Raw genomic sequence first — 25,560 nt, 5'->3', positions numbered from 1 at the left:
TATTTATATCAGCTTCATGACCTCTGCAGAAAGTGGGATATTGCGAGTTCTATTCTCTCTCACTTCACTTATCCCTTTCACCACTGAGCCCGCAATTCGGTATCCGAGATGAACATGGCTGGCTCCATCGAAGATTCGGCCCAAAAGCCAAAGGCACAGGGAATGGCTCATCCCAATCCAAAATCAGATCACGACATATCCCACGTCGAAGATATGCTCTATGCAGGACCTGACAAGCCAGATCATATGGATTATGGGCGTGTCGATTCTGAAGTTGCTAAATATACCAGCGATGTGCTTATCCATATAAGCGATGATGAGAATAAACGACTCAAGAAGCTCATCGATAGACGAGTATTGATTATCATGATCCTGACGTACTTTATACAAGCGCTTGATAAAGGAACTTTGGCATTCACATCAATCATGGGCATCAGAAAAGATGCTAATGTATCCGACTCACAGGTATTTATCCATCTATTTTCCCTCTCAGGTTTGAGCAATGGCTGATATAGGAACAGTATCCATGGCTCACAACATGTATATACATAGGTATTCTAGTAGTAGAATACCCTACCAACTGGGTTATACAACGTGTACCGATCGCCAAATATCTGGGTATAAATGTTTGTGTTTGGAGTATAATACTCTCAATGCATGCTCTCTGCCATAATTTCGAAGGTCTGGTTGTGGCTCGTACTCTTCTCGGAATCTTCGAAGCTGCTTGCCAGCCCATCTTTGTAGTTTTGTCTAGTATGTGGTACAAAAGAGAAGAACAAGCAGGAGTTGTAATATACTGGTACATGATGAATGTATGCTCGTCTCCAATCCCAATACGTTCGAATGTATCTAACGATGATGAATATAGGGTGCTCAACAAATTGTAGGCGGACTCCTTGCCTACTGCTTCACCCTTCTCAAATCCGGCCCTCTCAAATCATGGCAAGCGATCTTCGTCGCCTACGCCTGTCTCTCTTTTCTCTGGGGGCTCTTCATCTTATTCTGGATGCCCGACTCCCCCATGCGCGCCAAGTGTTTCAGCGAAGCCGACAAAAAACTCATGGTTGAACGGGTCCGCCCCAATCAAACGGGCATGCAAAACCGCAAATTCCGTATCGAGCACGTCAAAGACGCATTTACCGATCCGCAAATGTACTGTTATTGTTTAATAGCTATATGCACGACATTACCAACGAGCGGACTGGGCGCATTTGCAAATATCATCATCACAGGGTTTAATTTTACCGTTCTGCAAACGCAGCTCTTGGCTATGGTTTTGGGCTTTTACATCATCATCGTGTTACTATCCAGTCACTTCTTGGTGAAGAAGTATAACCAAAATATTCTAATCATGACTTTCTACCTTTTACCGTAAGTGAACCTATTCAATATGACCGCCACAATTCTAATCCCAATATTTAGCTCATTCATCGGCACTATCGTCCTCATGACAGTCCGCAATACCAACTTCAGTACCAAAGTCGGCCTTTTAATCTCCTACTACTTAACGCTCTCTTTCTGGTCCACTGCCACCCTTTCCTTGACTCTCATGTCCCGTAATGTCGCTGGTCAAACTAAGAAAACCATCGTCGTAGCTGCAAACTTTATAAGTTGGGCGGCAGGAAATGCAGTTGGTCCTCAAGTTTTCCTGAAGAATGATGCGCCACGCTATTTTATCGCATTCGCTACCCATCTTGGCTGTTATACGTTACTGCTCCTAGTATTAATCTTTCTCAGATGGCACTTGATGAGGGAAAACAGAAAGAGAGATGAGTTGGCAGAGGCAGGAGTTAGAGAGGCTAATGATAGAGACATGGTGCACGCTTTTGATGATTTGACGGATAGAGAGAATCCTAATTTCAGGTATGTTTACTGAGATGGAGGAGTGCATATTAGAAGATAGTAGAGAATAGAGTATGTCAATCAGAGGTAGACGGTACTTCGATCAATGATAATCACGACGGTGCATACATCTTGTCCTAAGAGATGGGTGAAGAATTGCTTTTTATCTATCAACAACTATGTGAAGAAAAGGAAACCATGTAGGCAAATCTTTACGTATTCCCAAAACCGCCACTCCTCTAATCATTAAGCTGCCTAAGTTATATTTATCCAGCATTCAAGGAGAAAGAAGAAAAGAAAAGGTCGATGAGTTCATTCCGAACCAATCGCAAGGCTGATAAGGATACTATTGTACACGCTGCCTGATCGAACTTATTAAGACCCGACGACGACACTGATGATTCTCACAAGCGGCAATGCAACGATCTAATGGAAAGATGCGAGGCCTTGCGGATCAACAGTTAGTGGTTGCTTGCGCTGTTGAAAGTACGTAGTGTATCTGACTTCGCCTTTCAGTAAAGAAGCCGAGTCAACACCCGGAATGGTTCCGTTTGCCGTCGCCTTTCCCAACTCAGTGGCTTTAACATAGTCGGGTTGAACTGATATAGGTCTATCGTCTGTTAGTATGGTACTCTATAGTACTGGAAAAGGATGCTTACCCGTTTAGCTCGCGATCAATCTGTAAAAATTCCTTCATGGTCTCCTTGGAACCTCTTTCTCTTAGGTACATCAAGTATAGATTACTGATCTCCTTCTTTGTATCCAACCTCATGGATGTCTTGATCATATCACTATGAATTTGCTTGAGCCTTTCATGATGCTCGGATTCCGAGGCTGAGTTAGTTGGCTGTGCTAACTCAAATTCCATGTACTTTGTCCAGAAATGACGGCTCTCTGGATACCATTGTGTATTCTTCTGGAAAACTTGACGAGCTTCATCGACAGATCCTTGAATCTTCCACAATAAAATGGCCCACTCAACAACAAAAGCCGCTTTAGAATAAATGTCTAATTCTGTTGAAGCGATTTGTGCTTTGTAGACTTCAATTGCGGCATCAAGGCCTTTGTGGCGGCGTTCAAGATTAGCCCAAGAAATTATGGTCTCTACATGACCAGGCATGCGATCCAGAATGGCTTGATGAATATCCCTAGCAACATCGACGCGGCCAGATACCTCCTCGAAATAGGCGTATTGCAATCTAATCCCGGGTTTGCTGATTGGCACATAGACTGTGCTTGCTCTTTGATATATGTTTCTGACTTCTTCTTCCTTGCGCTCCTTTGATGACATCCACCGGGCGTAGCGAAACCAGAACTCGTCGTAGAATGCGCAGGTCACTAGACATCTTTCATATAAGAAAATAGCACGGGTATAATCACCCTCAGCCTCTTCGAAGTCCAAGTATTTGCGCCAATTTGAAAGTTGCTGATTATCGAGCTCGGTGACGTGGAAATAAGGACGCTTGATTTCAGACTCGTACGTCCAACGTTTTGTGGTTTCCGCTTGTGTACGAGCGAAAATTTCAAGATGGAAATTGTCGATCTTGGTCCTAATGTCACGTTCAATCTCCAATTCTCCCTTTGGACCGGCCTGGAAGCCGGTACTTTCGGAAATAACATCGGCACGGAATTGTTCGAGTGTTTCGGCCGGAAGAAGCTCTAGCAATGGACGAGCGTGAGCTAATTGGCGAAAACGCTCAAAGTATCTAGCATATTGATGCATAGGAATCTTCACAACTCGGTTCAGAATAGCAAATATCTTGTCTTGAGCTTCCAGTCGATCTTCAAATTCCAGGTATTTATCCCAGAAAGGATGGGCAAGAAAGTCCAATCCCACGGCAACGGCTCCACGCTCGAAAAGCCTAATATAAAATGTTAGATGCGCCTCATACTTTGAAAAGGGAAGGAATGGAAAGGTGGCAAGGAGTGCAAATACGGGAAGGGCAGTGTGCACAAATGCAATGATATTCATATCCTCCTCGTGCCGACAATGTGTGCAGAGTGATACGGGACAAAAGCGAACTTGTGATAGCAGAAAGATATCCTGGTCATGTTGGTGAGAAGAGTCAAACATGAGCAGCTTTTTTTGGCATTTCTCACCGTTTGTGAGCCATGAAAACTCCGAACGTAGCTCATGTGGCTGTATGACCATGCTGCAGATGCTGTGTTAAGGGAAGGAAAGCATCTAGTATACTTACTCTCTGATCACATCAGGATCATGACTTGTCTCAACCTTGAAGGAACAATAATCCGTCCATAAATCCACAGATGTTGCTATACTGGCGATACCTCTCTCGAAGACCTAAAATATGTCAGCACGTAACTCATTGCCTTACAGTTTATCTTTGATTACCATCTCAGCAGCTTCTGTGCCAGCTATGGAGAATTCCAGATCTGCATATTTCTTCCAATATCCAAACAGGAGGGGGAATTTCGCAAGGAAGCGATCGTAAGAATCTCGAGTTGTCGCAATCGCTTGTGGACTTGAATTACGATTTAAACCTCCTTCCAGAGTCTCCGCTGCGCGGACAAGCTTCTCCCAACTCTCAAAATTATCCGTATTTTCGAGCTATAGATAGAGCACCGATCAGCAAACGCGCGATCGATAGAAGCACATTGATAAACCTACAACTTCAGCATTCAGCTTCTTGATCTCAGCAGACTCCTCATCCGTCCCTCCATAATGAAAGTCAGCCATAATAATCGTCGCGTTATTTGTGATGAAGTTTTGGATGGAAAGTGTATTTGAAAGAAGAATTATACAATAAGAAATGTGGCTTCTTATTGTCTCGAGTCTAACAAAGTCTTCAAGTGTAAATTATTAATGCAGAGAAACAATTGATGTAGATTGTAGGAAATGGTAGAGAAAGGAACGAATGGGTGAGGCTGAAATTTGAGCTTGACGCATTAGGTAAGCAAGAATTCTTGGAACAGTCAGCAAGAAGTTACCCAATTCGAGCAATGCGTACATTCACGTTCACGATGTGGTTGGAAGCGAATATAAAGCGAATATACATGTATATTCAAATATTTTTAATAGTGTGAGTCGATGAATGGACTTTGAAAGCTTCACTATATTTCACACTCCGTCGTTCCATCATGGCGATTCAAATTCCCTCCGACATACACACAAAAGCGCATGATCGGAGAGGATATTGGACCATTAGACGGCTAAAACTACTTGTATATAAGAATTTACACAGGCTGGTGGGTTTGATGAGAAATGATGGTGGGACTTGAGTGAGAGGTATCTCATTAACATACTAGTTACATATATATAAACATATATATATAATATGTACATAGAAATACTACCTACCTAGTAGGTATCTTTATTGTCATATACGCATCGTATTACCTAGAGGGAATTTCTGAGAGGCTCTCGACTCTCGAGAGGACCGTTTCGCTGGGTGAAGAATGACTTAGAGCTAAACAGGCTTAGCGCCACGCTAATCATTTTTGGCCCATACATTTCAACTTTTAAAAAATTCTTCCTCTGAATTTTCAATAATTATCAAGGCTGGTGATGAACGATACAAAGTATCAAACATATAGGAAGAGAATGAACGCTTCAATGAAGCATGATCTCACTTGACAACTTCTGAAGCCTTTACCATTCATTTTATCATATATTTACCTTTTCTACGGACCTGATTGATTGCGGCGTGAATTTGAAATTAAATTAACTGGTCTCGCGCATCGTCGTTGTTCCATTTCATATGGTCGGTCCATTTGGATTCTATCTCTACCAGGTAGTGGTTTAGATATTTTTCATCCTATCTGAAGGAGGAACTACAAACACACTCGCTCATGACGGCTTCTACAGCACACTTCGGCACAATGCGTCCCGGTACACTACAGTATATGTAATATCTATGTCTAGGCTCAAGTGTACCCTATGTGAATTGAAGTGTCTTGTGGGAGCTTGAATGTATCAACGTTGTCTTCCAGATAGATTGCTCATTATCTATTTGTGAGAGATATGACACGCTCGTTTCACGTTTTTGAAGTGTCTTATTTTGACAGCCAAATTAAGTTGGCAATCAAGAAATGAAGAACGCAAAACAAAAGGTCCTTCCAAGTGTTATGTGGTGCTCGGCCGGGTGGATTGTGAGTTTACAAGCGTGGCCCTGGGGCTGAGTATACAGATTCTATACACACTGCAAGCGCGCATGTGAAGGTTATAAGGTTGTGTGAGCGAGCACCCCGGCCAGCCCTCTTATCGGCCACGGCTTTGTATCTGTCAAAGAGATCGGTCGACCCGTGGGATCTGTTCAGCATTATTGGGCTAACGATCCTTTCCTGATATTCACCATTGTAATAATGCCTATTCGTTTGAAGTCAAAAGTTAATACCTGATTGTGGGCGTAGATTTTCGATACGGGAAATGCCCTTCAATGACACTGCAAGCTCTTTTTGCACAAGTAGATATAACATATTTGAAAAAACATGGGTAAATAAGATGTTCCCAAGTAATGAAGTATATTAATGTGAAGAAGAGATCATACATATGATGAACAATAGTAAGAAAGAAAATGAAACAATAAAAAAACTCAGACCGATCAGTACCAAAACTGTGGGACATGCTGAACAGCCTGTTTACCATTTTCTCCCAACTGCTTCCTTCACCGCTATCTACTCTCCCTCTCGTTGTTTGCCATTCCTCACGAGCTTCTATACGGATCATCCGCTCTATAAGCATATGAATCATTCGCCCTGTAAGCATATGGATCATTCGCCCTATAAGCATATGGATCATCCGATCTATAAGCATATGGATTATTCGCTCTATCATCATACGGATAATTGTTGTAACGACCACTTCTATGTCTTGACTCGTATTCTGAGTCTGACCGACCAGATCCCGAAGCGACAGAGCTTCTGGAACCATAGCTTGAGGAGCGGCTTGGTTTCGAAACCCCCGAAGATGCATACGATCTGGTATCAGATTCGTCATCTGAAGAGTCGTCTTCGTCATATCCACTAGTATAGCCATCGTAGTGACGAGATGAACTGCGGCGCCGCCTTCCATGAGAAGGGTCTGAATAATAAGAGTCAGCACTTGAACCAGTTTCCCACGACCCCGTAGACTCAGCATCACTCCGTGAAGGGCGTCTCATCCGATCGTGCCGCTTTCGACTCCTCTTCTCGTTATTGCTTAGCTGTACTCCCAATCCTCTCGCAACCCTAGAGTTGTTAATCCGATCTAGTCTTTCATCTCTTCTAACTTCTCGTTTTTCGTGCTTCTTCTCACGTTTCGTTATCTTTCTCTCCGTGTCTCTGGCTCCAAGTCTTATGAATTGAGCCTGCCAGGTTCGGCGGCCAGATGGGTTCTCGAGAACTTCCAATTTAGATTGATGAACAAGCAAACTTCCCTTCCTGAGTGCTTTTTCGAGGACAGCACTTATGTACTCAAGCTTTCCGAAGCGGTGACCATTTTTTATCGCTTCCTTCATTTTGTCGTGTATACTCCTAACGATTCCCTTGAAAGACTTCAACTCTCCTGGTGCTGTTTTGCCCAGTCGATGTGATTGTGAGTAACCACGGTAAGTATGCCCATGTTCACTGTCTCTCTGGACTGATTTCGGATCTACTTCGAATCTGATCGAGCGTTTCCAAATGTCCCTACCCGTTTCATTGGTACCCTCATCGAGTGTGATTGATTGCTCTATGTAGCCAGGTAGAAGCATACACTCGCTGGCGTAGACACTATATTCTCTGTATTTATCTTTCTTTTCACCAGATTTCCTTGATAAAATGACTAGTGGTTAGCGGAACTTGCGTGTTGGTGTATGTAGAAAGTGGTAAACTTACGAGCGGTGTCTCCTACCCCTTAAGCCCATGTTTGAGTAGATGGTGGATTGATTGATCCAAGAATAATATGAGATCTAGTTTGCAAATATGGCGGTTTTCTGATCGCTGTTCCACGAGTGATTAGTGTTCTCAATTCAATGAAACAGACCTTTCCTTCAATACTGTGAAAACATTTGTATAAGTCTTCAATCAACAACAATAACAGCCTCCGCCATCCTTGACTGGCCTAGCTGCGTACAGTTTGATGGTCTTTGTTATTCAGCCCTGTAGGTATTGTAGGCCTAGTGGTCGGCGCTTATTTCAATACGCAAATGCCATAGCGATACAATCCTACGCAGGCCAAATTGCTGGCTCCTTGATAACAATACAATCTACTGCAGTTCACCTTTTATGTAATTTAGTTTACGAGGTCGGAAGCACACCCGCTACGTACATGCTTTTCGTTTTTGATCACACGTCGTGCGTCGGCGTAAAAAGGTTCTGTGGTGTGATTTCACTTGAAGACATGAACTTGTAGCAGAACGACAGTTCGAGCATTTCACTCAGTGCAGTGGTATTAAAAAGGAAGGACCTGATAAAATTGTGTGATACTTGAATTTGGATTGACCTTCGTGAAAATTTATCGATGCAAAGACGCGATATTCGAGCGACGTGCATGTTTATAGGGAACAAAACCACTCTGAAAGCTCAAGAAAGACATTTAGATGTAAATCCGGGAAACTAATTGAACATTACTTCGCTATTCTGAATTTTTAGACTGGAGGTTGAGGAATGAATCGTGAAAAGGCTAGAAGGAAAACCATTACTTTGATGGAGCAATGCTCATAGGTCCACTCTTGGGGGCCATCGGCACGCCCACACTACTTTCATCAACCAAACAATGTCTTACTCAATCCTCGAACTAACAAACAGGACTGCATTCCTGAAGGAACACCTTATCTGGGACTTCCCAATCGATTTAGGTCAGCCGATTACCCGTCAGAGTTCCTGGCTTTCCGATGTTAGAGCCTTTGGCAAATGAACATGAACGTACAAACAGATTCGATATCCACATAACACAAAGAGAAAAGATAGAGTAAGAGACCTGATCAGCCGGCCCGTCATATGCTTCAAGGTAACTAAGTCGCTGAATACGTTTTCTATGATTGGTTCTCTTGGGACTTAGGTCGCGTACGCCAACAGCAACAAGAGCACCAAAAGACATAGCCCATTAAATACAGATGTTATGGTAAGGTAGGCTCCAGGTAAACCTGTTACATAAATCTTTCATTGTAGCGACAGATAACCATTTGACAAAGATATCTAATATCTCATAATGTATGCTGTAGAAAATATTCAAAACAAAGGCAGCTAACTTGCAGGCCAGATAGCACATTCTTAGACCGTGTCTTCACTTCCTCTAGACACTTTTAGTTCCGAAGATGAATTCAGAGTTTACACTAAAACATACCCTCTCGTCCCCGGCTTCGTCTGAGTCGGATAGTATATCGAAATCCCGAATCTGAAAAGCAGTGTGCCTAAATTTAGAAAGTCTGGAGATAGCAAGGCGATTGAGGCTACTCAAAGCCTAAAGCATCTTGGTTAACACACGATTACCAGCGAGCACGATATACTGTTACTATCAGGTACACTTTTTGATCGTCAGAAAGTTGCACAATACAGAAGAAGACAATGAACAGGGCATACTCGACAAGGACTAGCTTGTAGTTTCCGAAGAATTTGGGATCTTTAAGGGACGACAGATTGTTGATTTTAGAAGGACCTTTGAACACCTCCATGTATCTAAGGAGACGAAAAAGATCATGCAACGTACATCAAACATGCTACTCATGGTATTATTCATGAACATTGCTTTGAATCAACACAGCCTCCACGACGGGCTATACATAGACAACCTTCTAATTTCAACAAGAGGAAAAGAACCAGGAGTGGAGAATCACCCAGGCATTTGCGGAGAAACTGTAGTTTCTGCAAGGAATACAACAAAGTACCTCCTGTGAAACAGGAAAAGACCTCATCTACAGCGCCCAAAACACAAAAATCTACAGAGTAGCACGCCCCTCAGGCTTCAACCAAACAAGAGCATCCTATAATGCCGCTGACTCAAGAGAATCTTAGTGCGGGTTCCGAAGGGCATAATAGCCAAGCCGGTCCGCGTACTCATAAAAGTAGCCGTTCAAACCCGGAACTCAAACGCAACCACCGCAATGGCGTTCAAATTATGAAATCTACAGACATGACAGTGAAGTCAAAGCAGCACCTAGTAAAAGGTCTCATTTGAGAACCAGGATAATGATGCTTGTATTTTCTCACGATGTCTTTTCGGGGTAGTGGCGTAGAAATTCTACATCCTCCAGTTCAATCATCCTGAATTTCAGCTACATCTTGATCTGACACTGCAAAAAGCCCGATATTTTCAAATAAAAAATCGGAGCATGCTAGGTTCAATATAGTGCGATCGGAAAACAAAAGTTCAAATACATATTTCCGTAGTATTAAAAAGTTATAAGTAAGAACAGACCTCGTTAAAACCATACTGCTACTAACATATCCAAATCGACGTCGGTTTCTTTTTCCTTGTTCTCAGAAATCGAGCTGCCTCCATTGGTATCTATCCTAAAATTGCGAGAATCCCCAGAATTATCAACTGCCACTTCATCCCCACCCTCAAGACCGCTCTCAATTCCGCTAACAGTCCCTAGACCATCACTTATCCCCAATTTCACTGGCCGCCATTCACCATCCTCTTCTCTAACCCCATCATTCCCTTTCCCTCAAACCAGCCCACACTTAGTCTTTCGCCACCCTCGTAACCACCCAACCTCCCCACCTCTCTCATTCTCTTTCCCTCCAAAGCCTTCGCCTCCCTCCTCGCCATTCCCACACCATCCATCCCCATCTTCGACCAGCTCCAACCACCCGGTCTTCTCTTTCCCTCCTTCTCCATCTGCATCATCCCACTCCATCTCCTCTCTCCCTTTCCCATACCAGCTGCACCTCTTGCACCCGCGGTAAATTCTCTCTTTTCAGCTGTCTCTCCATCAACACGGACCATTTCATCCCAGAATCCTCGAGTTTCAGACCCATCAACGGAATTGACGGACTTGCGCCAAGTGAACATCATATCCAAGTATTGCTCGAACAAGACTGGGTGAAACCCATTTAAGATGAACATTCTGCCACAGAATCGAGAATCTAGAGTATGCAAGACCGGATGCAAGATTGACATAGTAGATAGTGGCGAAGATGTAAGAGGAAGGTAATGTTCAATGTGCTATTACCACGATGAGATGGGTATTTAAATAGAATGATATGAAGATACTCACAGGTATTACGCGTTCATAAGAAGCTTTCATATTGTTATTTTCGTTTTCTCCAAGAGCGCCAAGATCCATACATAGCGAATTGACCAGCGGATTCGAGAAAGAGCCACCTGCAGCTCCGAAAGTATAGATCTCCAATTTCGCCATTAAACTAGCTGGGAGATCGGCATGTAGTTGATCAAGAATATCAGAGACGATCTTGGAGCCGGTTGAATGTGATAGAATGACAACTTTTTGGATACTGGGTGTCAAAAGAGTTTCGCGAAGTTGCGAGTACATAGTTCGGTGGATGGGCATGGTAATCGAAAGGAAGTGGAGGAGAAGGTCAAGAGGGAGCCCCAAGGTGCGATTGTGGATTCCGGTCATGCGACGGTGGAAAATGATACTCAGTCGAGTGAGGTGATGCATCATTTGAGTGTAGCTATTCCAATATGAGCGATGTGCACAAATACTCCTTTCCTAGGGGGTGATCTGCCTACCTGGTACAACTACCATTAACAAAAATCCATTTCTCGTCCCCAAAGTCTCCAACAGGCATTATACTTTCACAAATTCTCTCGTTTCCTCTCAATAGCCATGCCATCCCCATCATAGCCCCCCACATAGCTGCACAACACATCATGAACATCGCTCCAGGCATCGTCAAGAATGCCGGTATGATCATAAGCATTGCCCAACACTCCATAATACATAAAATACACTGAATGCCCATTTCATACATATCCCTCCCTGAGCTCTTAGGGATCGTTTGGGCCACACTAAAAGTGAAAGATCCCATCATCTGGGGAATGCAGTACAAATTGCGAGAAAGTATTTGCATGGAATTCCAGAGGACTTCCATTGTTGAATGGCGATATTGAGCGGGTGATGTCCCGCATGTAGGATCGATGATCGAAGGAATGACTGTGACAACCATTGAAGAGGATGGCGATATCTTTGCCGGGGCAATAGGTGCTGATGGGACTGCCATCATGTCTCCAATGGAATTCACGGAACTGCTGTTGCGTGATAACCAGGGCATAGTTACTTACAAATTCAAGATAAATAAACGACAGACAGAATTGAATGCAATGGAAATAAGAGACATGTATTGCCGTAAGAATCAATTGTTTGCTTTGAAGCTAAATCCTATACTTATAGATTCTGAGAAGAGATATTAACATTCCTCAACAGGAATGTAAATATGCAAACGCGGAGCAGATTCCAAGGTAGTAGCTCATTGGCCACAACGAGAGGGCAAAATGAAATACCATTCTTCCATGGGAAATCATAATATCAATCAAAAAGATTTGAAATTGACTACTTGGCTCTCCAGCTCCCTTGCTTACTTCCTGTGCTTGTGACAGCTTTTGAATTCCCACTCCACGCCGCTGTCAACCTTGATGCTGTCACCCACAGATATCTCTCTCTCAAAGACCTTGCTATCTAGTCCGAAATCTTCACCGATCGCCAACACTCTTTTCCATCCTTCTTCGATAGTCCATTTCCACCTAACAACTGAGAAGTCATCCCCCTTTCTCATGACCCCCTGTACCCACTCGCCAATTCTAATTACCATTCCGTTCACCTCACCAGCATCTTTCGTCTTCAGCACCCAACTCATAAAATAATCGCTCTTCTCCCCTTCCATCATTCCAACCTCGAGATCCTCCCATAATTCTTCATAGTCTTCCACTTTCCCGGTGTCGGAATTTACCATAGCACCCTTCTCTAGAACTTCGTTTGTGCCCTCCACAGGATACATGTAACCCTCATCACGATCATTCGGTCCAGGATTTCGTATCTTATTATCTATTTCATGAACCCACTGTGTATGTGCCGGCTTGATCAAGATGCTTTTGTCACCATCTTTGAAAACTGCGGGAGTGCTGATTGCAGTTCCCGCAAAACCCCACTCCAACCTCAAGATTGCTTGAGGGTCGGTGGTACTGTTTGGGAGTGGATGGGATGGGTCAAGGATTCGAATGTCTACATAGTGTTTATCGGCAGACGTTAGGACAAGAGTGCTAAGTGTGTGTTAGCATGTTAGGGCTGTCGATAACAGCTCAAGATATGCACTTTGTATTTTCTTTTGCTGCTCTATCCTGCAATAGTTGTTAGCCTATCTGAGGTAGGATTGTAGAAATATTATAAATACTTGCTCCCCATTTTATATGTTTCCTGATTGATACAAAGGGTTCCGCCATATTGGCTGTCTTAGTCTTTCAAACCATTCGGAAGAGGGAACAATAATGTATGAATAGTGGGGGATTTGAAGGAGCTCTTATCATGATTCGGCTGGCTCCACCTTCTAGAGATCTCGCACTGCGATAAGCTGTCCATAAGCTATACGCGAAAGTTTAATAACTCTGACGTCGTGAATAAGAAATGTCATTATTTAGGTATCAATAACTACAAGAGAAGAGAGGCGTAAACTGTAATTCCTACCCAGGGACCATTCCACATGCATAACCACAAGTCATTGATCCAATCAGATCATAAACATAGATACCAAACCCTAACCCAACCCGAAGCGTATTGCTTAAAAACCGCTGCAAAACGCCATATCATGTCTCAAGAAATAGACAAATTCCTAATTCTTTTTGATGTTCTCTCTAACGGAAGCACCTGATGCGCGATACCAAACGTCACCACTCCATCGCATCATGCGCTCTACAGCTTGCGTCGGAGTGAGGGCGGGTCGAACATCCAGATAGAATATGGGTTCTCCAGTGGGTTCTTCGCCCCCCGAATAATAATCGATGATGTATCTAACTTCCTTCTTCTGGCCATTGTATTCTCTTTGGACAAACCAATCGTGTCGATCGAATGGTGGCTCAGTGCTATAATCATGGTTAGCCAAGTTGAGGCATTGAAACAAATCGCAAAACTACATACCCATATTTTTCCGGAAAAGCCCAACCCATGGCTTGAATCATCGCAGCCTTTGGTGTCATCTCCTTCGGTCTGCCCATGAATCGAACTAACTTGGGCTGGGGCACTTCATCTTCATTTGCACCAATCTCTGCTCCTGCCTTGGAACCCTCTTCTCCTCTCCTGCAATTCTCCCAGCCCTTCAACAACCCTTTACCAAATCTTCGTTCCCATTCTACAATTTCAGCCCAAGCACCCTCATTCAAGAAATTGTGAACTGATACCATACTCTCAACGGCAGTCGCATCCGTATCAGTATATCCTTTGCGCAGAAGAGCATTGTACATTTGTTGTGGCGAAGGATACTCCCAGTTACCATCCCCAGTGCCTTTAGGTATCGTAGATGGCTCTCTTTCAGTTGGCAATGCTATAGTCTGATCCTTCGCTCTCTCTTGAGATAAGTCCGGGAACATGTAGTTCAAAGGGTTGTATTTGGAGTATTTAGACGTCGCTTTAGATTCTTGAGAGACGTTGTCGGGCGTGTATGGGCAGGCGGATTCGGGTGATGATGTTGGAGGTTTTGCCACAGGCTTCAGAGCATCTGCGCTGGGTTTGTGCATAGGACATGATGGCTGGCGAGCGGAAATCAGAATCACAAAATGACTGAGTAAGAACAGAGATTTATCTACTCACAGGCGGAGTGGCATTGCTATCCTTGGGCAAGGCGTGAGGAGCATTTCTCATACCCGACGCCGCAGCAGCAGTTGCAGGAGAATCAGCCCAGAACCATCCCATATTGCTTGCGAGACTTAGGATGAACTAATTTGTGTACTTTTTAGTTTTGAATATGAAGAATATAAATTGGAGATAATTGATGTCCTCTTAAACACTGAAGAAGTAAATGAATGTATCTTTATTGGAATTAGCTTCACTGTGATTCGAAGAGAAGAGAAAAAGAGGAGGAAAGAGGGGATTCGGTAAAAATTCCGCCGCTCAAGGATTTTTTTTACCCAAACCGGCGATGAACCGCTGCTTCCGCCGTTCACGAAAAATTATATGGGTCCCCTGGAGTAAAGAGCATAATTTATCACATCGGATGGAACAAACGCGCGGAGAATGAAAGGAATCAGGTTGTTGACATTGACTAGGTAAATTGAGTGATAATATTACCTGGGTAATTAGATGTATATATATGTATGTATATATATATATATACAAATACCATTTCTTCTTTAAATGTTTCTATTTTTCGCAATCATCATGACATGTTTTGGCATATGAACTTGAATTACGTTTTTTGGTGCTGTTCAAATGAAGAAATGTTATAATTGATTCCTGACGTCACTGAATCAATACTTCACTGGCGCATCTCATGCTTCCGCGAAGGGGGTTAACAACGTTTGGGTTGTACTCTAACTAAACCTACTAACAACAAAACATCTATGGAGCCTCGATAGTACTCGATTACGGGAACAAACCAATCTTCACACGAAGGAAGATAAGGATGTTTTTGGCCACAGGTCGAACATGTCTTCGTCAGACTCTTCCTAGAATACGAACCTCGATCCAATGTCGGAATATTCAATCAACGACAAGACAATCATATAGGACTGGTGGTGGAGGTGGATGTGGGGGAGAAGGGGGTTGGAGAAGACGAGGAAATTGGCAATTCAAATCGCCTCCGCAGACCAAAGGGCTGATACTCGCCGCCGCAGCAGGCTTAAGCCCTACAGTATTTGTTCGACTATCAGAAAAGGATAATGGCGGAACTGAGATGACTGCAGAAGGTCGAATGCTAGAGGCATCGAGGGAGGAAATTAGCAAGAAAGTGGGCGATGATGTTCAAGGGCTTCAACGAGTAAAAGATAGTATAATCTATTTTCTAGACGCCTATCTATGGGAACCCCTTTGCACAAGCATACGCTTCCTGCACCTTGTGGCTATATTCGTTCCAGTTCTTGTTACTATACCCGCTGCATACTTTGGGCCTAGGGATATAGCGCGAGACAATGAGCGGATGGGTACACTATGGTGGTACAGGTTCTTAGTTAAGGCTATGGAACGAGCTGGGCCTGCATTTATTAAGGTGCGGTATCTAATTCTTGTTGTACCTTGCTGTGCTGACTTTCTAGCTTGGGCAATGGGCTGCCTCTAGATCAGATATTTTCCCTTCGCAAATGTGCGAGATTATGTCACAACTCCATTCCAATGCACCCGCGCACTCGTTACATGCCACCAAAAGGATTATAAGTAGAGCTTTTGATGGGCGACCCTTTGACGATATATTTGAGGAGTTTCAAGAACAGCCTTTGGGGGTGGGAGCTATAGCACAAGTTTACAAGGCCAAGCTGAAACCCGATTTGGCAACACCAGGAGATCCAGATCTACAAGAGCCCACAAACATACGAAGAAATGTGCGTAAAAATGTCGATACGCTTATTAAGAGCACACCACAAAGAGTCCCATCAAGTTATGTTGCAATTAAAGTTCTTCATCCAGGGGTAGAAAGAGTTGTTAGACGAGATCTACGGATCATGTGGGTATTTGCTTCAGTAATAAATTTGATTCCCACATTTGAATGGCTGTCATTTCCAGATGAAGTCGAACAATTTGGACAAATGATGAGATTGCAACTTGATCTTCGAATTGAAGCTGCAAATTTGTCAATTTTCAGGAAGAATTTCAAACCAAGGACAACAGCATGGTTTCCATTTCCATATACTCAATTCACCACAAGACAAGTACTGGTGGAGGAATTTGCACAGGGTATACCGTTATCTGACTTCATGGAAAATGGTGGCGGTGTATTCCAACAAGATATTGCGGATGAAGGACTTGATGCATTCTTGCGCATGTTGCTGATTGACAATTTCATACATGCAGACCTTCATCCAGGTAATATTATGGTCCGCTTTTACCAATCTGAGAAGCCCAACCTACCTTTCAGTAAACATAAAGACGAAGATCCTCAGTCCCAACCAGATGTCACTGAACAAGTATTGGCAAGACTTCAACCATATCGCCATAGAAAGGATCCTCAGGCATGGCAAGCAGAACTTTCAAAAATTGATAAAGAAGGGTTCAGGCCCCAATTGATCTTCATTGACACAGGACTGGTCACAGAACTAAATGCAACCAATCGAAGAAACTTTCTTGATCTCTTCAAAGCTGTGGCTGAGTTTGACGGTTATAAAGCAGGTCATTTGATGTGTCAAAGATGTCGCCAGCCTGATGCAGTTATTGATGAAGAGATTTATTCTTTGAAAATGCAACATCTTGTCCTAGGAGTCAAGAGTCGCACGTTAGCACTGGGCAACATGAAGATAGGAGATATACTAAACGAGGTTCTCTCTATGGTCCGAACTCATCATGTCAGGATGGAGGGTGATTTTGTCAATGTGGTCATCAGCATTTTGTTGCTAGAGGGTATTGGCAGAAGTCTCAACCCTGATATTGACTTGCTCTCCTCTGCACTACCTATTCTGCGAGAATTGGGAGCACAGAGTGGAGGTGGAATGCTACGCCAAGGTGATTTCTCCATGCTGAAGGTATGGGCAGGTTTGGAAGCTAGAAAGTTCTTGCAGGCTTCCATTGAAGATGTATGTTCCGCCCTTTCTTTACTTCCGTCCCTTTATCTGCTGTTGCATTCTTCGTCGCAACTCCTGCATTGAATTCCTATGTATCATTGTTGCCTTCTATTCTGGTCAAACGCTTGGCAGCAACTATCATGTTCTTTGTGTCTGCCTCTGGCAGTGGGCTGGTAGCAATTTGTCAATGTGCCAGGTTAGCTTGGCTAGTCTATGCCTTCTGAAACAAACTGGTTTCTAGCGCAACATCATTCAGGCTGTGCTTGGACAGACTTGCACACACCTTGCCCCATGACATTGGCTCTCTTTTTCCACCTCTCTCTATCCACACGAAGTTTTTATTTTGTATGCCTTGGGATGCCGAGCCCAAGCCCGAGCCCCTTTAATCTAGCACTGAAAATTAGCGATGGTTGTTCAAATGCTGACAATCCAATGTAGGTTGAAAGATGTGTCAAGTATGATTTGTTGTCACCAAATGTGTAGAAGGTATAGTTGTTTGGATTGAGTATTGTTGTTTAACCTTGATATAGACTCGCTTCTGCAGTCTGGTGTGTTTTGTATTATATTGTACATAAGGAGTAAACCGGCAGATATTAGACATTCCACTTGTATTCTTTGAATAAGACTTGTGCTTTACAGTCTTGCCATTCAAGTTGAGTTGGACCAGCCTTGTCAGATAGCCTCACTGTTCCAGATTGAGAGGCAGATGAGTATAAACTTCTTCAAAAGGTAAATAAATGGGCGGAATGACGACAATGAACAATATAGATCTTTCTTCTTAAAGTCTTTGAGAAATAGTTGTTACATTGAGGGAAATAATTGATAATATGAAGCTTGGGATCAAGATTTCAACAGAAGGATTAGTGATAGCAACCGGCAATATCCGAAGTTGTCAGATCCGAAGTTGATTTAACAACAGGTCCTCCTGATTGACTAGTTTCAGTCGGTATCAAAAATAACAAGAAAAATAACAACAGCGAGGTTCATTTTCTTTGCACACCCTGCTTGCTGTCTCTTTGCCCACTTGCTGCTATTGTGATGGACTAAAGCTAGCCTTCCCATTCCTTGCACAATCACAATTCCCAAAATTCACTCTCTTTCCATCCCCACCTGATCACTATAGTACTCACTCGAAGTTATTCACCGCCCAGCCCAGAAACTCGTCTGAAAGAAATATTTGATATTCTTTCTGTATTTTGAGTGGACCCACCTTTCTTGCTTGCCATTTGCTACTGTTCGGCCTCGGATCCCACAAAGCCCTAGGTTTCTATATTCTATCATCTTCAAAAACATCACCACCACTGCTCCACAACAGCAAATTATTGCTGATTGCATAACTTCTGTCCAATTCTTCGATGAAGATTCTCTAAGTAACTGATTAAATCGCTAAATTGGCCTTCATCGGCTTTCCTTTTTGCTTTCCCCCAAAAAGAATTCCAACAGGCGGCACTCCCTTATTCTCTTTCTACCTCCATCCTCATAGTCGCAGACGCGATTATATCCTCCACAACTTTCACCAGTACCAGTTGTTCTATGACGAATAATTATCAAGTTCTACGCTTTGCCTCTCAAAAGAGCTCTATTCATAAGATAACAACGCGCATAATATAAAAATGGATCGAAATAACAAAGGAAACCGGGCAGCACAAAATGCGACTGGCAGACAGAAGCCCAATAAATCAAGTTCAAGATTCAATCCCTTCAGTGATTCAAACCACTCACCATCGATTCCACGGCAATCCTCCAATGCGCATCCTCAGAATCCTGAAGCAAGTGTTGCATCCTCTTCGCGCACAGTAAGAGTAGGTCATCACTTTACAATATCTACCATAAAACTTGAAAGTTAAGTTTGCTAATACCTCCCAAGTCCAACAGCAGGTCGATAATCATGGCTCGGGGAGCGTTTTCTAAAGGATTGAATGTGTTCAAGGAAAAGGAGTTGACGCAAGGTAACCAGAGCTTGTCAAATGCTGACTTATCTGAGTACCTCATTCCATCTAAGGATAAAGACGGGCGAGGAAGTCTAGACGAAAACTATCAAATGGTGAAGGGTTCGCCTTCCTTGAATCGTAGCCAAGATACCGCTGCGTTTGCGCCACGGTTATATGGAATCACTCGTAATCAATTACCAGACAGTCATTCACGTGGTTTAAGCGCATGTACCAATGATATGGATTCATTTGGCATGGAGAGCACTTATGACGATGGTCTTCATACTGCAAAAGAGAATCAATCTTCTGCTATTCAGCGATCATATGATCATGATCAAAAACCAACTTTGATTGCCAAAGGTTCTGGTGATAATGCTGCCCCAGTATTTGAGGCATCGAGCACATCGCCCTTTAAAAATACAATACCGTACGGTGGTAAAGCTATTCCAGAGAACTTGGATCAACTAGGGGCCCTCACTAGTCCTAAAGACACGAGTTCGAAAAAGGGCAAAGACAAGAAGTCTAAGAAGAGCAAATTTTCTCCTAATTCCACAGCGGTTTCTGCGGTTTCTGAGGATGAACTTTACTCGGGCTTAAGCGATATGCATATGGGACTTTTCCTTTCTACTTACAATGGAAAACGAGCAACCCCTTCTCCTGCTAAAGTCACTAAATCAACTAGTTTCCCGACTGAGCTACCACCACGACCAACCCCGCGACCCCCCCTTCCGATCAGAGTGACAGCTGAGGCAAGAGCTCAGTTTGCGGCAAGGAAACAAGACGAACGGTTAGCACTAGAGCGACGTTTGGCAGAGCCGCACCTAGTACGGCGCTCCCTGCCCATCAATAACAAAGGGGGAATCGGATTCTTTAGCAATCTAACAACCAGTTGCTGGGTTACGGTTGGAGTAACGCAATTTGGCATGCTCTCTACAGCAGTTTGCGTTGGAGTCATCATTGCGATAAAGAATGCCAACAATAAACCAGGCCCTTACAATATAAGCGTTCCAGTCATCTGGTGGCTTGTCCTCAGTGTTCTCCTTCTATGCGTCGGAGCTTCAACATTCGTTGTTATGCTAATACGTGGAATTGCTCATAATCCTCAAGTCGGTGTCAGACGACCCAACGGAAGTCGAGATATTGTAGACAGCAACCTTAGAAGTCGTGGCGATCTGGAGAGTGGAATTCCTGGCCCACAATCTTTCGAAATGGTCCCGATTGCTCATACCCCTCGTCAAGGTGAATTCCCCTCCTTCGCCACACCCCAGACTGTTCAGAACTCATATACTGAGGTTATGAGACCTAATTTGGACACGTTTCGGCAAGTCCCAAACACCAACCATGGCTTTGAGCAAGTTCCGCTGTATGGAGTTAGAGGCGGATCAGACTACCAGTCTCCCATCATGATCAATGAATACATTGGAAATTACAACTACTCTCCGGTAGTTGCGGAATCACCTCTAACTCCCTTGCCACAGGCTATACTGAGCCCGGGCCTCTCTCGACAAGCCGATGATTTCTCTACAGTGTATCATACTCCCAGCAAACCAAGTGGATCTCGCCCTGTCAATGTTCTCACACCAGATGCGCCTTTCATCCCTACTGGGATGTCAGCACGCACATCAGTCAGAAGTAGGGATAGTCTAGTGGCAGCTGCAACCCATCGAGATCTAGCAATGAGAACCCTCATGGGAGAAAGCCCAGCTCCAGAAGTAAGTACAAGTTATTACAGTCAAACATAGTTTTGTCAAGCGATCAACTCTGAACATTCTCAGTCTTGTTCTCAAAAACTAGTACTAACTTCTATTTCTTGCAGACCTCGCTTGACATCACCGATATCTGGAACGGATATCGAAGCACAATTGATCCCGCAGCACCATCACAAACGTCCATGTATCCATACATGCCATCTCCACATCCTCTACGGCACAGCCCAGAAAATTTGCAACAAGGCGCCGGTAAATTCGTACCTATGAGCACTATCCCATCAAATGATAGCTCAAGGATTGACTTGGACATGGCAGTTGCACCTACCCTCAAGCGTGTCGAAACCGAAGGCCCTTTGGAGAAGTTGGAAAAGAGTCTCAGTCACCAGAGTGCGCAAATTGCATTAGGACAGCACCTTCCGCCACCGCCAGATCTTGGTGAAAGACCCCGCAAAATCTGCCATAAACGCATCGTAGACGGCAAGCTCAAGCAATATGGATCACGAGATGATAACTCCGAAGCTGATTTTGCTACAGCTAGCAGTAGTGACAGCAATGTGCACCAGCAACGACCAGAAGCAATTACTAATGGAGGTGTAGCACATTTTGATATTGGCGGTTTGGCTTCAAGAATAAATACCGAGGAAGGTTCAGCACTGGATAGTATCGATATAGCTGATTCCACGATTCCATCAAGAAATCCCTATCGCGATAGCATGAACGATGGCGACAACAACAACCAGGGCAATATGGAGACATTACCTGCTAAATACTACACTGGTGGTGGCAAGGGTAAAGGACGCGCTTTTGATTAATACTCTTTGCTCATTCTTCTTTTCGCAGTTGAAAGCTACCGGATACCATCTAGGCGCCAACATTCATCCTACAATTTCAAATTCGCATCATAATTCAACCGACTTCAATCCCTCGATAGAGCTAGAAGTACTGGTCAAAAGTTTCACTTGCTTTTATTTCTTTTTTCGTTTTACCATCACCCATTACGTTCGAGCTCCAAGCTTTTCCATCTTCATATTTCATCTTCACCCTTTGGAAAGGTCTTGATGAAAGATAGAGAATGATCATACTTTGGACAAATGAACGATCACTGTTTGAATACCCAATACCCTGTACGATTACAACATACCATTTGCGACTTTTTCTTATATTTGGGGATTATGCACCAGGATTTCTCTTTCTGTTTTCCTTTTTACGAAAATTACGACACGGATATGGGAGTGATCAATAAGTTCACCCATCCTATTACGCACTCTTACGACCCCGTCACTTAATAATGTACTCAATGTGACACGGCACATACTTACGATACATACGATTTTTCTCACGGTTTATTGTCACAAAACCCTGGACTCGGAACACGATTTCTAGATCGATCAGGAGCACGGAACCACTCTCATTTGTAACTATCCTGATCTTGAATCCTGTCGAAGCGGCCACACCTTGCGTACCATACGTTGCGGTGTGCACAGTTCCACAAGGTTCAAGATACAGCGGCGCTTTGCGAACACTACATAACCTGATCTTTGTGCTCTTGACGAATGATTCTATTCAATTTGGTATACGTCTGTCTCCGCGCCTTGAGACGATGCGATGCCGCGATTCTCGAAAGACACGAAGATATAGTGATTTTTTTACCCATTACAAAAAGCTAGACCTTGTTTTCAGCTTGTACAACAGTCCTTACTAATTGGAAATGGTGCACGTATTCACTGCACTGCCTAAAAAGGTGAACGGTATCTAAAAGGAAGAAAGGAAGGACCGAAAAGTAAACTCATATAATTTGGCGGCAGTTCATTGGCAGCAACATGAGTGTTCATCTCAGTTTCGAGTTTTAGTTATGCGTTTATGCGGGAGCGAGCGAGTTGGTGAAATTGAAGAAAACATAAAATGGGAACTAAAGGATTGAAAGATGGTTGAGCCTCTGTGGCAAGGAGGGTCTAGCTATCTTGAGGAATTTCTTTTCGTGGTTGCCGGTTTAACGTTAGTTAGACTGAGAGAATTGAAATCGCCTTTGAGTTTCCGCCATTTTGCTGTGCTGTGCTATGTTTTGAGAGATATGATCACATTGATGCTTTTGACTGGCTGTGATATTCATAATGAATGATAATGGTGATGATTCAGTCGTGCGATTATACGAAGGAGCTGTCTGGAAACTGACAAGACAAGAGACTGAAAGACCAACAGTCGATTACATAGGTATTTGACAAAAGAGAATCATCCAGACTAAATACAGGGTAACAGAAAACTAAGCACGACTCCTCTTCTTGTTTTCTCTATGCCTTTGCTCTTTTGCAACAGCCTTTCTCCGTTTCTTCCACCCTCTCGTATTCTCTCCTCTGTGCTCATAAAACCATTTCTGAAAATCACTTTCGGGCGCCTCCTCTGATTCTTTCTCTTTGAATATGATCTTTCCACCTATAGAATCTTTCGGTGTTGGAGAATTCCCTTCATCGTTATCATCATCATGCTCGTTACCTCCAGGCCATATAAATCTCTTGTTGGCGTAAGCAGTATCAGGTGTCGGTGCTGAGCTTCTCAAGCCTCGAGATTCGAAATCGCGTTGGGTGAAGGGTGTTAAAGGGATTTGATTGGGTTCCTCGCCAATATCGGAGTCCTCATCATCAGCGCCAAAGAAACTAAAGGAGGTTGACTTGGTTTCAGGTTTGGGTTCATCGGAATTGGAGTCAGGATTAGGTTTAGAACGTTTGTAAAGAGCTTCAAGAGGATGTACCTCTGTGGGGATGGATGTTGAATGGACGATGGGAGAGGGTATTGTAATACTTAGACCAGAGGATGACTGAGGTCGGGCTGTTTTCGTTTCCGGGGTCATGACCGAGGTTGGCGGTGGCATTGTCGATGGTGTGGATGTGGAGAGATTCTCAGGGGAGGCTACGACAGACGATGCATCTTCGTCCTCCGAGTCACTATCAGAGGAATCCAATGACTCAGAATCCGACGATGTGTCAGAGCCTGATGATGATGCATCATCTTCCGATTCAGCTTCAACCTTGGAGACTTTTGGCTGGCTCGAATTGATATGTTCCACTTCCTCCTCTGATGAGCTCTCTCCATCCGAAAGCTTCTCTGCCTCAATTGGAACCTCGAGGGCTTCTTTGACCGCTTCTGTCATCACAATATCCTCGGATTTTAATTGTGGCTTGATATACTCGTCTTCGTCGGCAGAACTCTCCGAGTCTGATGAGCTGCTGCTCTCGACTTCTGCTGCCTGCCTCACTTTCTTCATCGCTCGACCTTCAAAATCAGATTCATCAGATGAAGAATCTCCTCCTGTGGACTTGTCCTGGTCCGAACTACTGGCGCTATCTTTGCCCATCGCTTTTTCCTGAGCCGGCTCCTCAACCTTGGGTGGTTTCTGACTCTTCCGTACCTTTTTTACCACTTCTTCTACCACATTACCGTCTTCGTCTACCCACCCTTTCCCATCCATAAATTCTACCGCGGGCTTCGACTTTGTACCCTCAGTGTTACTTCTTAAGAAGGTTGCATATTTTGTGCTTTTAGCAAACTCGTGCACAACAGTACCTCTACCCTTCTTACTCCTTCTACTCGATTTCTCACCACTCGTAGCCTTGGTATGTGCAGCAACATTTGGCGGTAAGATTGTCTTGAACAAACACTCCTCATTTGTAGTATATTTTGACTTAACAACATTCTTAAGCTCCTTTGATTCCCTCTTCGCCTTGCCTATATCCGCGGCAGTTGTAGTCCAGCCTCTCTTAACTTTCCTATCTCCAATTACTACAGCAGGTATGGTTTCCTCTCCTCGTTTGCGCTTTCTGCTTGGATCCTTCTGTTCTCTTTGTCTCTTGGGCGCTGGCTCTGGCTCATTTACTGGGCTTAAATCTTTCGCTGGTCGAGCTGTTTCGATACGGATTTTCGAACCTTTTAATATAGAGCCATGGAGCTTCTTTTTTAACTTTTCGGCATCCATAATAGGTAGGTCGACAAAACCGTAAGGTCTGTCCTGGAAAGTTTCGAGGGTGTGGTAGGAAATGTTCTTCGCATTAGGGAGAATTGACGGAGGTATTATAGTAGTGAGGAGGTTGGGATTGAGTGGGGTTATGTGTAACCTTGTGTATTCTGAAGTCGAGGACATATCTATGGTAAGGTAGGACCTAGATTCAAGGAAATACTCCTAGAATCACTGGCAATGAACAGGTGTCTGGTATATCTTCATATATTGGATGTAGAAAAAATTAGGGAGCTTGGAGAAATTCAATGATAGCCAGAAGGCGCTAAGATAAGAGAGCAGAAGGTGGAGCCTTAAAACATTTCTTCCTTCTTTCGCGCTTACTGGGTTTGACGGTCTGTGCGCGAAACTCTCTTGCTGATCCACCAAGCGCTATCACAATTGCAATATATATTATAAAATTTAGTTATACTTCAACAATAACATGGGGGTCTGGTTTAGGGGTATAACATTCCTTTCGCACTTTGTGAATCACAACAGTAGACTAGGAAAGGT

General features: G+C 43.6%; 10 protein-coding genes across 10 annotated transcripts; 4 read left to right on the top strand and 6 right to left on the bottom strand.

Annotated features, from left to right (window-relative positions):
- Positions 1 to 108: 108 nt before the first annotated feature.
- EAE98_009311 (uncharacterized protein) lies at positions 109 to 1,876 on the top strand (the record flags this gene model as incomplete). The annotated part of the gene is made up of 4 exons (XM_038956932.1): positions 109 to 465; positions 522 to 812; positions 869 to 1,371; positions 1,423 to 1,876. The coding sequence occupies 4 exons, from the start codon at positions 109 to 111 to the stop codon at positions 1,874 to 1,876; spliced, it is 1,605 nt and encodes a 534-aa protein (XP_038806699.1).
- Positions 1,877 to 2,268: 392 nt separating this feature from the next.
- Positions 2,269 to 4,540, bottom strand: EAE98_009310 (uncharacterized protein; the record flags this gene model as incomplete). Its single annotated transcript, XM_038956931.1, has 5 exons — positions 2,269 to 2,452; positions 2,502 to 3,704; positions 4,041 to 4,144; positions 4,196 to 4,411; positions 4,472 to 4,540. The coding sequence occupies 5 exons, from the start codon at positions 4,538 to 4,540 to the stop codon at positions 2,269 to 2,271; spliced, it is 1,776 nt and encodes a 591-aa protein (XP_038806698.1).
- Positions 4,541 to 6,506: 1,966 nt separating this feature from the next.
- On the bottom strand, positions 6,507 to 7,685 carry EAE98_009309 (uncharacterized protein; the record flags this gene model as incomplete). The annotated part of the gene is made up of 2 exons (XM_038956930.1): positions 6,507 to 7,590; positions 7,657 to 7,685. 2 exons carry the CDS (start codon positions 7,683 to 7,685, stop codon positions 6,507 to 6,509), a joined length of 1,113 nt encoding a protein of 370 aa, XP_038806697.1.
- A 2,063-nt stretch (positions 7,686 to 9,748) lies between these two features.
- On the top strand, positions 9,749 to 9,937 carry EAE98_009308 (uncharacterized protein; the record flags this gene model as incomplete). Its single annotated transcript, XM_038956929.1, has 1 exon — positions 9,749 to 9,937. The coding sequence occupies one exon, from the start codon at positions 9,749 to 9,751 to the stop codon at positions 9,935 to 9,937; it is 189 nt and encodes a 62-aa protein (XP_038806696.1).
- A 441-nt stretch (positions 9,938 to 10,378) lies between these two features.
- Positions 10,379 to 12,000, bottom strand: EAE98_009307 (uncharacterized protein; the record flags this gene model as incomplete). Its single annotated transcript, XM_038956928.1, has 3 exons — positions 10,379 to 10,930; positions 10,983 to 11,400; positions 11,459 to 12,000. The coding sequence occupies 3 exons, from the start codon at positions 11,998 to 12,000 to the stop codon at positions 10,379 to 10,381; spliced, it is 1,512 nt and encodes a 503-aa protein (XP_038806695.1).
- Positions 12,001 to 12,303: 303 nt separating this feature from the next.
- On the bottom strand, positions 12,304 to 13,165 carry EAE98_009306 (uncharacterized protein; the record flags this gene model as incomplete). Its single annotated transcript, XM_038956927.1, has 3 exons — positions 12,304 to 12,985; positions 13,038 to 13,063; positions 13,121 to 13,165. 3 exons carry the CDS (start codon positions 13,163 to 13,165, stop codon positions 12,304 to 12,306), a joined length of 753 nt encoding a protein of 250 aa, XP_038806694.1.
- A 386-nt stretch (positions 13,166 to 13,551) lies between these two features.
- Positions 13,552 to 14,627, bottom strand: EAE98_009305 (uncharacterized protein; the record flags this gene model as incomplete). Its single annotated transcript, XM_038956926.1, has 3 exons — positions 13,552 to 13,801; positions 13,857 to 14,464; positions 14,526 to 14,627. The coding sequence occupies 3 exons, from the start codon at positions 14,625 to 14,627 to the stop codon at positions 13,552 to 13,554; spliced, it is 960 nt and encodes a 319-aa protein (XP_038806693.1).
- Positions 14,628 to 15,336: 709 nt separating this feature from the next.
- EAE98_009304 (uncharacterized protein) lies at positions 15,337 to 17,902 on the top strand (the record flags this gene model as incomplete). The annotated part of the gene is made up of 3 exons (XM_038956925.1): positions 15,337 to 15,918; positions 15,965 to 17,431; positions 17,858 to 17,902. The coding sequence occupies 3 exons, from the start codon at positions 15,337 to 15,339 to the stop codon at positions 17,900 to 17,902; spliced, it is 2,094 nt and encodes a 697-aa protein (XP_038806692.1).
- A 1,130-nt stretch (positions 17,903 to 19,032) lies between these two features.
- Positions 19,033 to 21,871, top strand: EAE98_009303 (uncharacterized protein; the record flags this gene model as incomplete). The annotated part of the gene is made up of 3 exons (XM_038956924.1): positions 19,033 to 19,215; positions 19,287 to 21,062; positions 21,167 to 21,871. 3 exons carry the CDS (start codon positions 19,033 to 19,035, stop codon positions 21,869 to 21,871), a joined length of 2,664 nt encoding a protein of 887 aa, XP_038806691.1.
- Positions 21,872 to 23,319: 1,448 nt separating this feature from the next.
- Positions 23,320 to 25,191, bottom strand: EAE98_009302 (uncharacterized protein; the record flags this gene model as incomplete). The annotated part of the gene is made up of 1 exon (XM_038956923.1): positions 23,320 to 25,191. The coding sequence occupies one exon, from the start codon at positions 25,189 to 25,191 to the stop codon at positions 23,320 to 23,322; it is 1,872 nt and encodes a 623-aa protein (XP_038806690.1).
- Positions 25,192 to 25,560: the final 369 nt, after the last annotated feature.

Source organism: Botrytis deweyae (genome assembly GCF_014898535.1).
Source record: "Botrytis deweyae strain B1 chromosome Unknown BDEW_027, whole genome shotgun sequence".
NCBI lineage: Eukaryota > Fungi > Ascomycota > Leotiomycetes > Helotiales > Sclerotiniaceae > Botrytis > Botrytis deweyae.
This window is presented reverse-complemented; position numbering and strand designations above follow the sequence as displayed.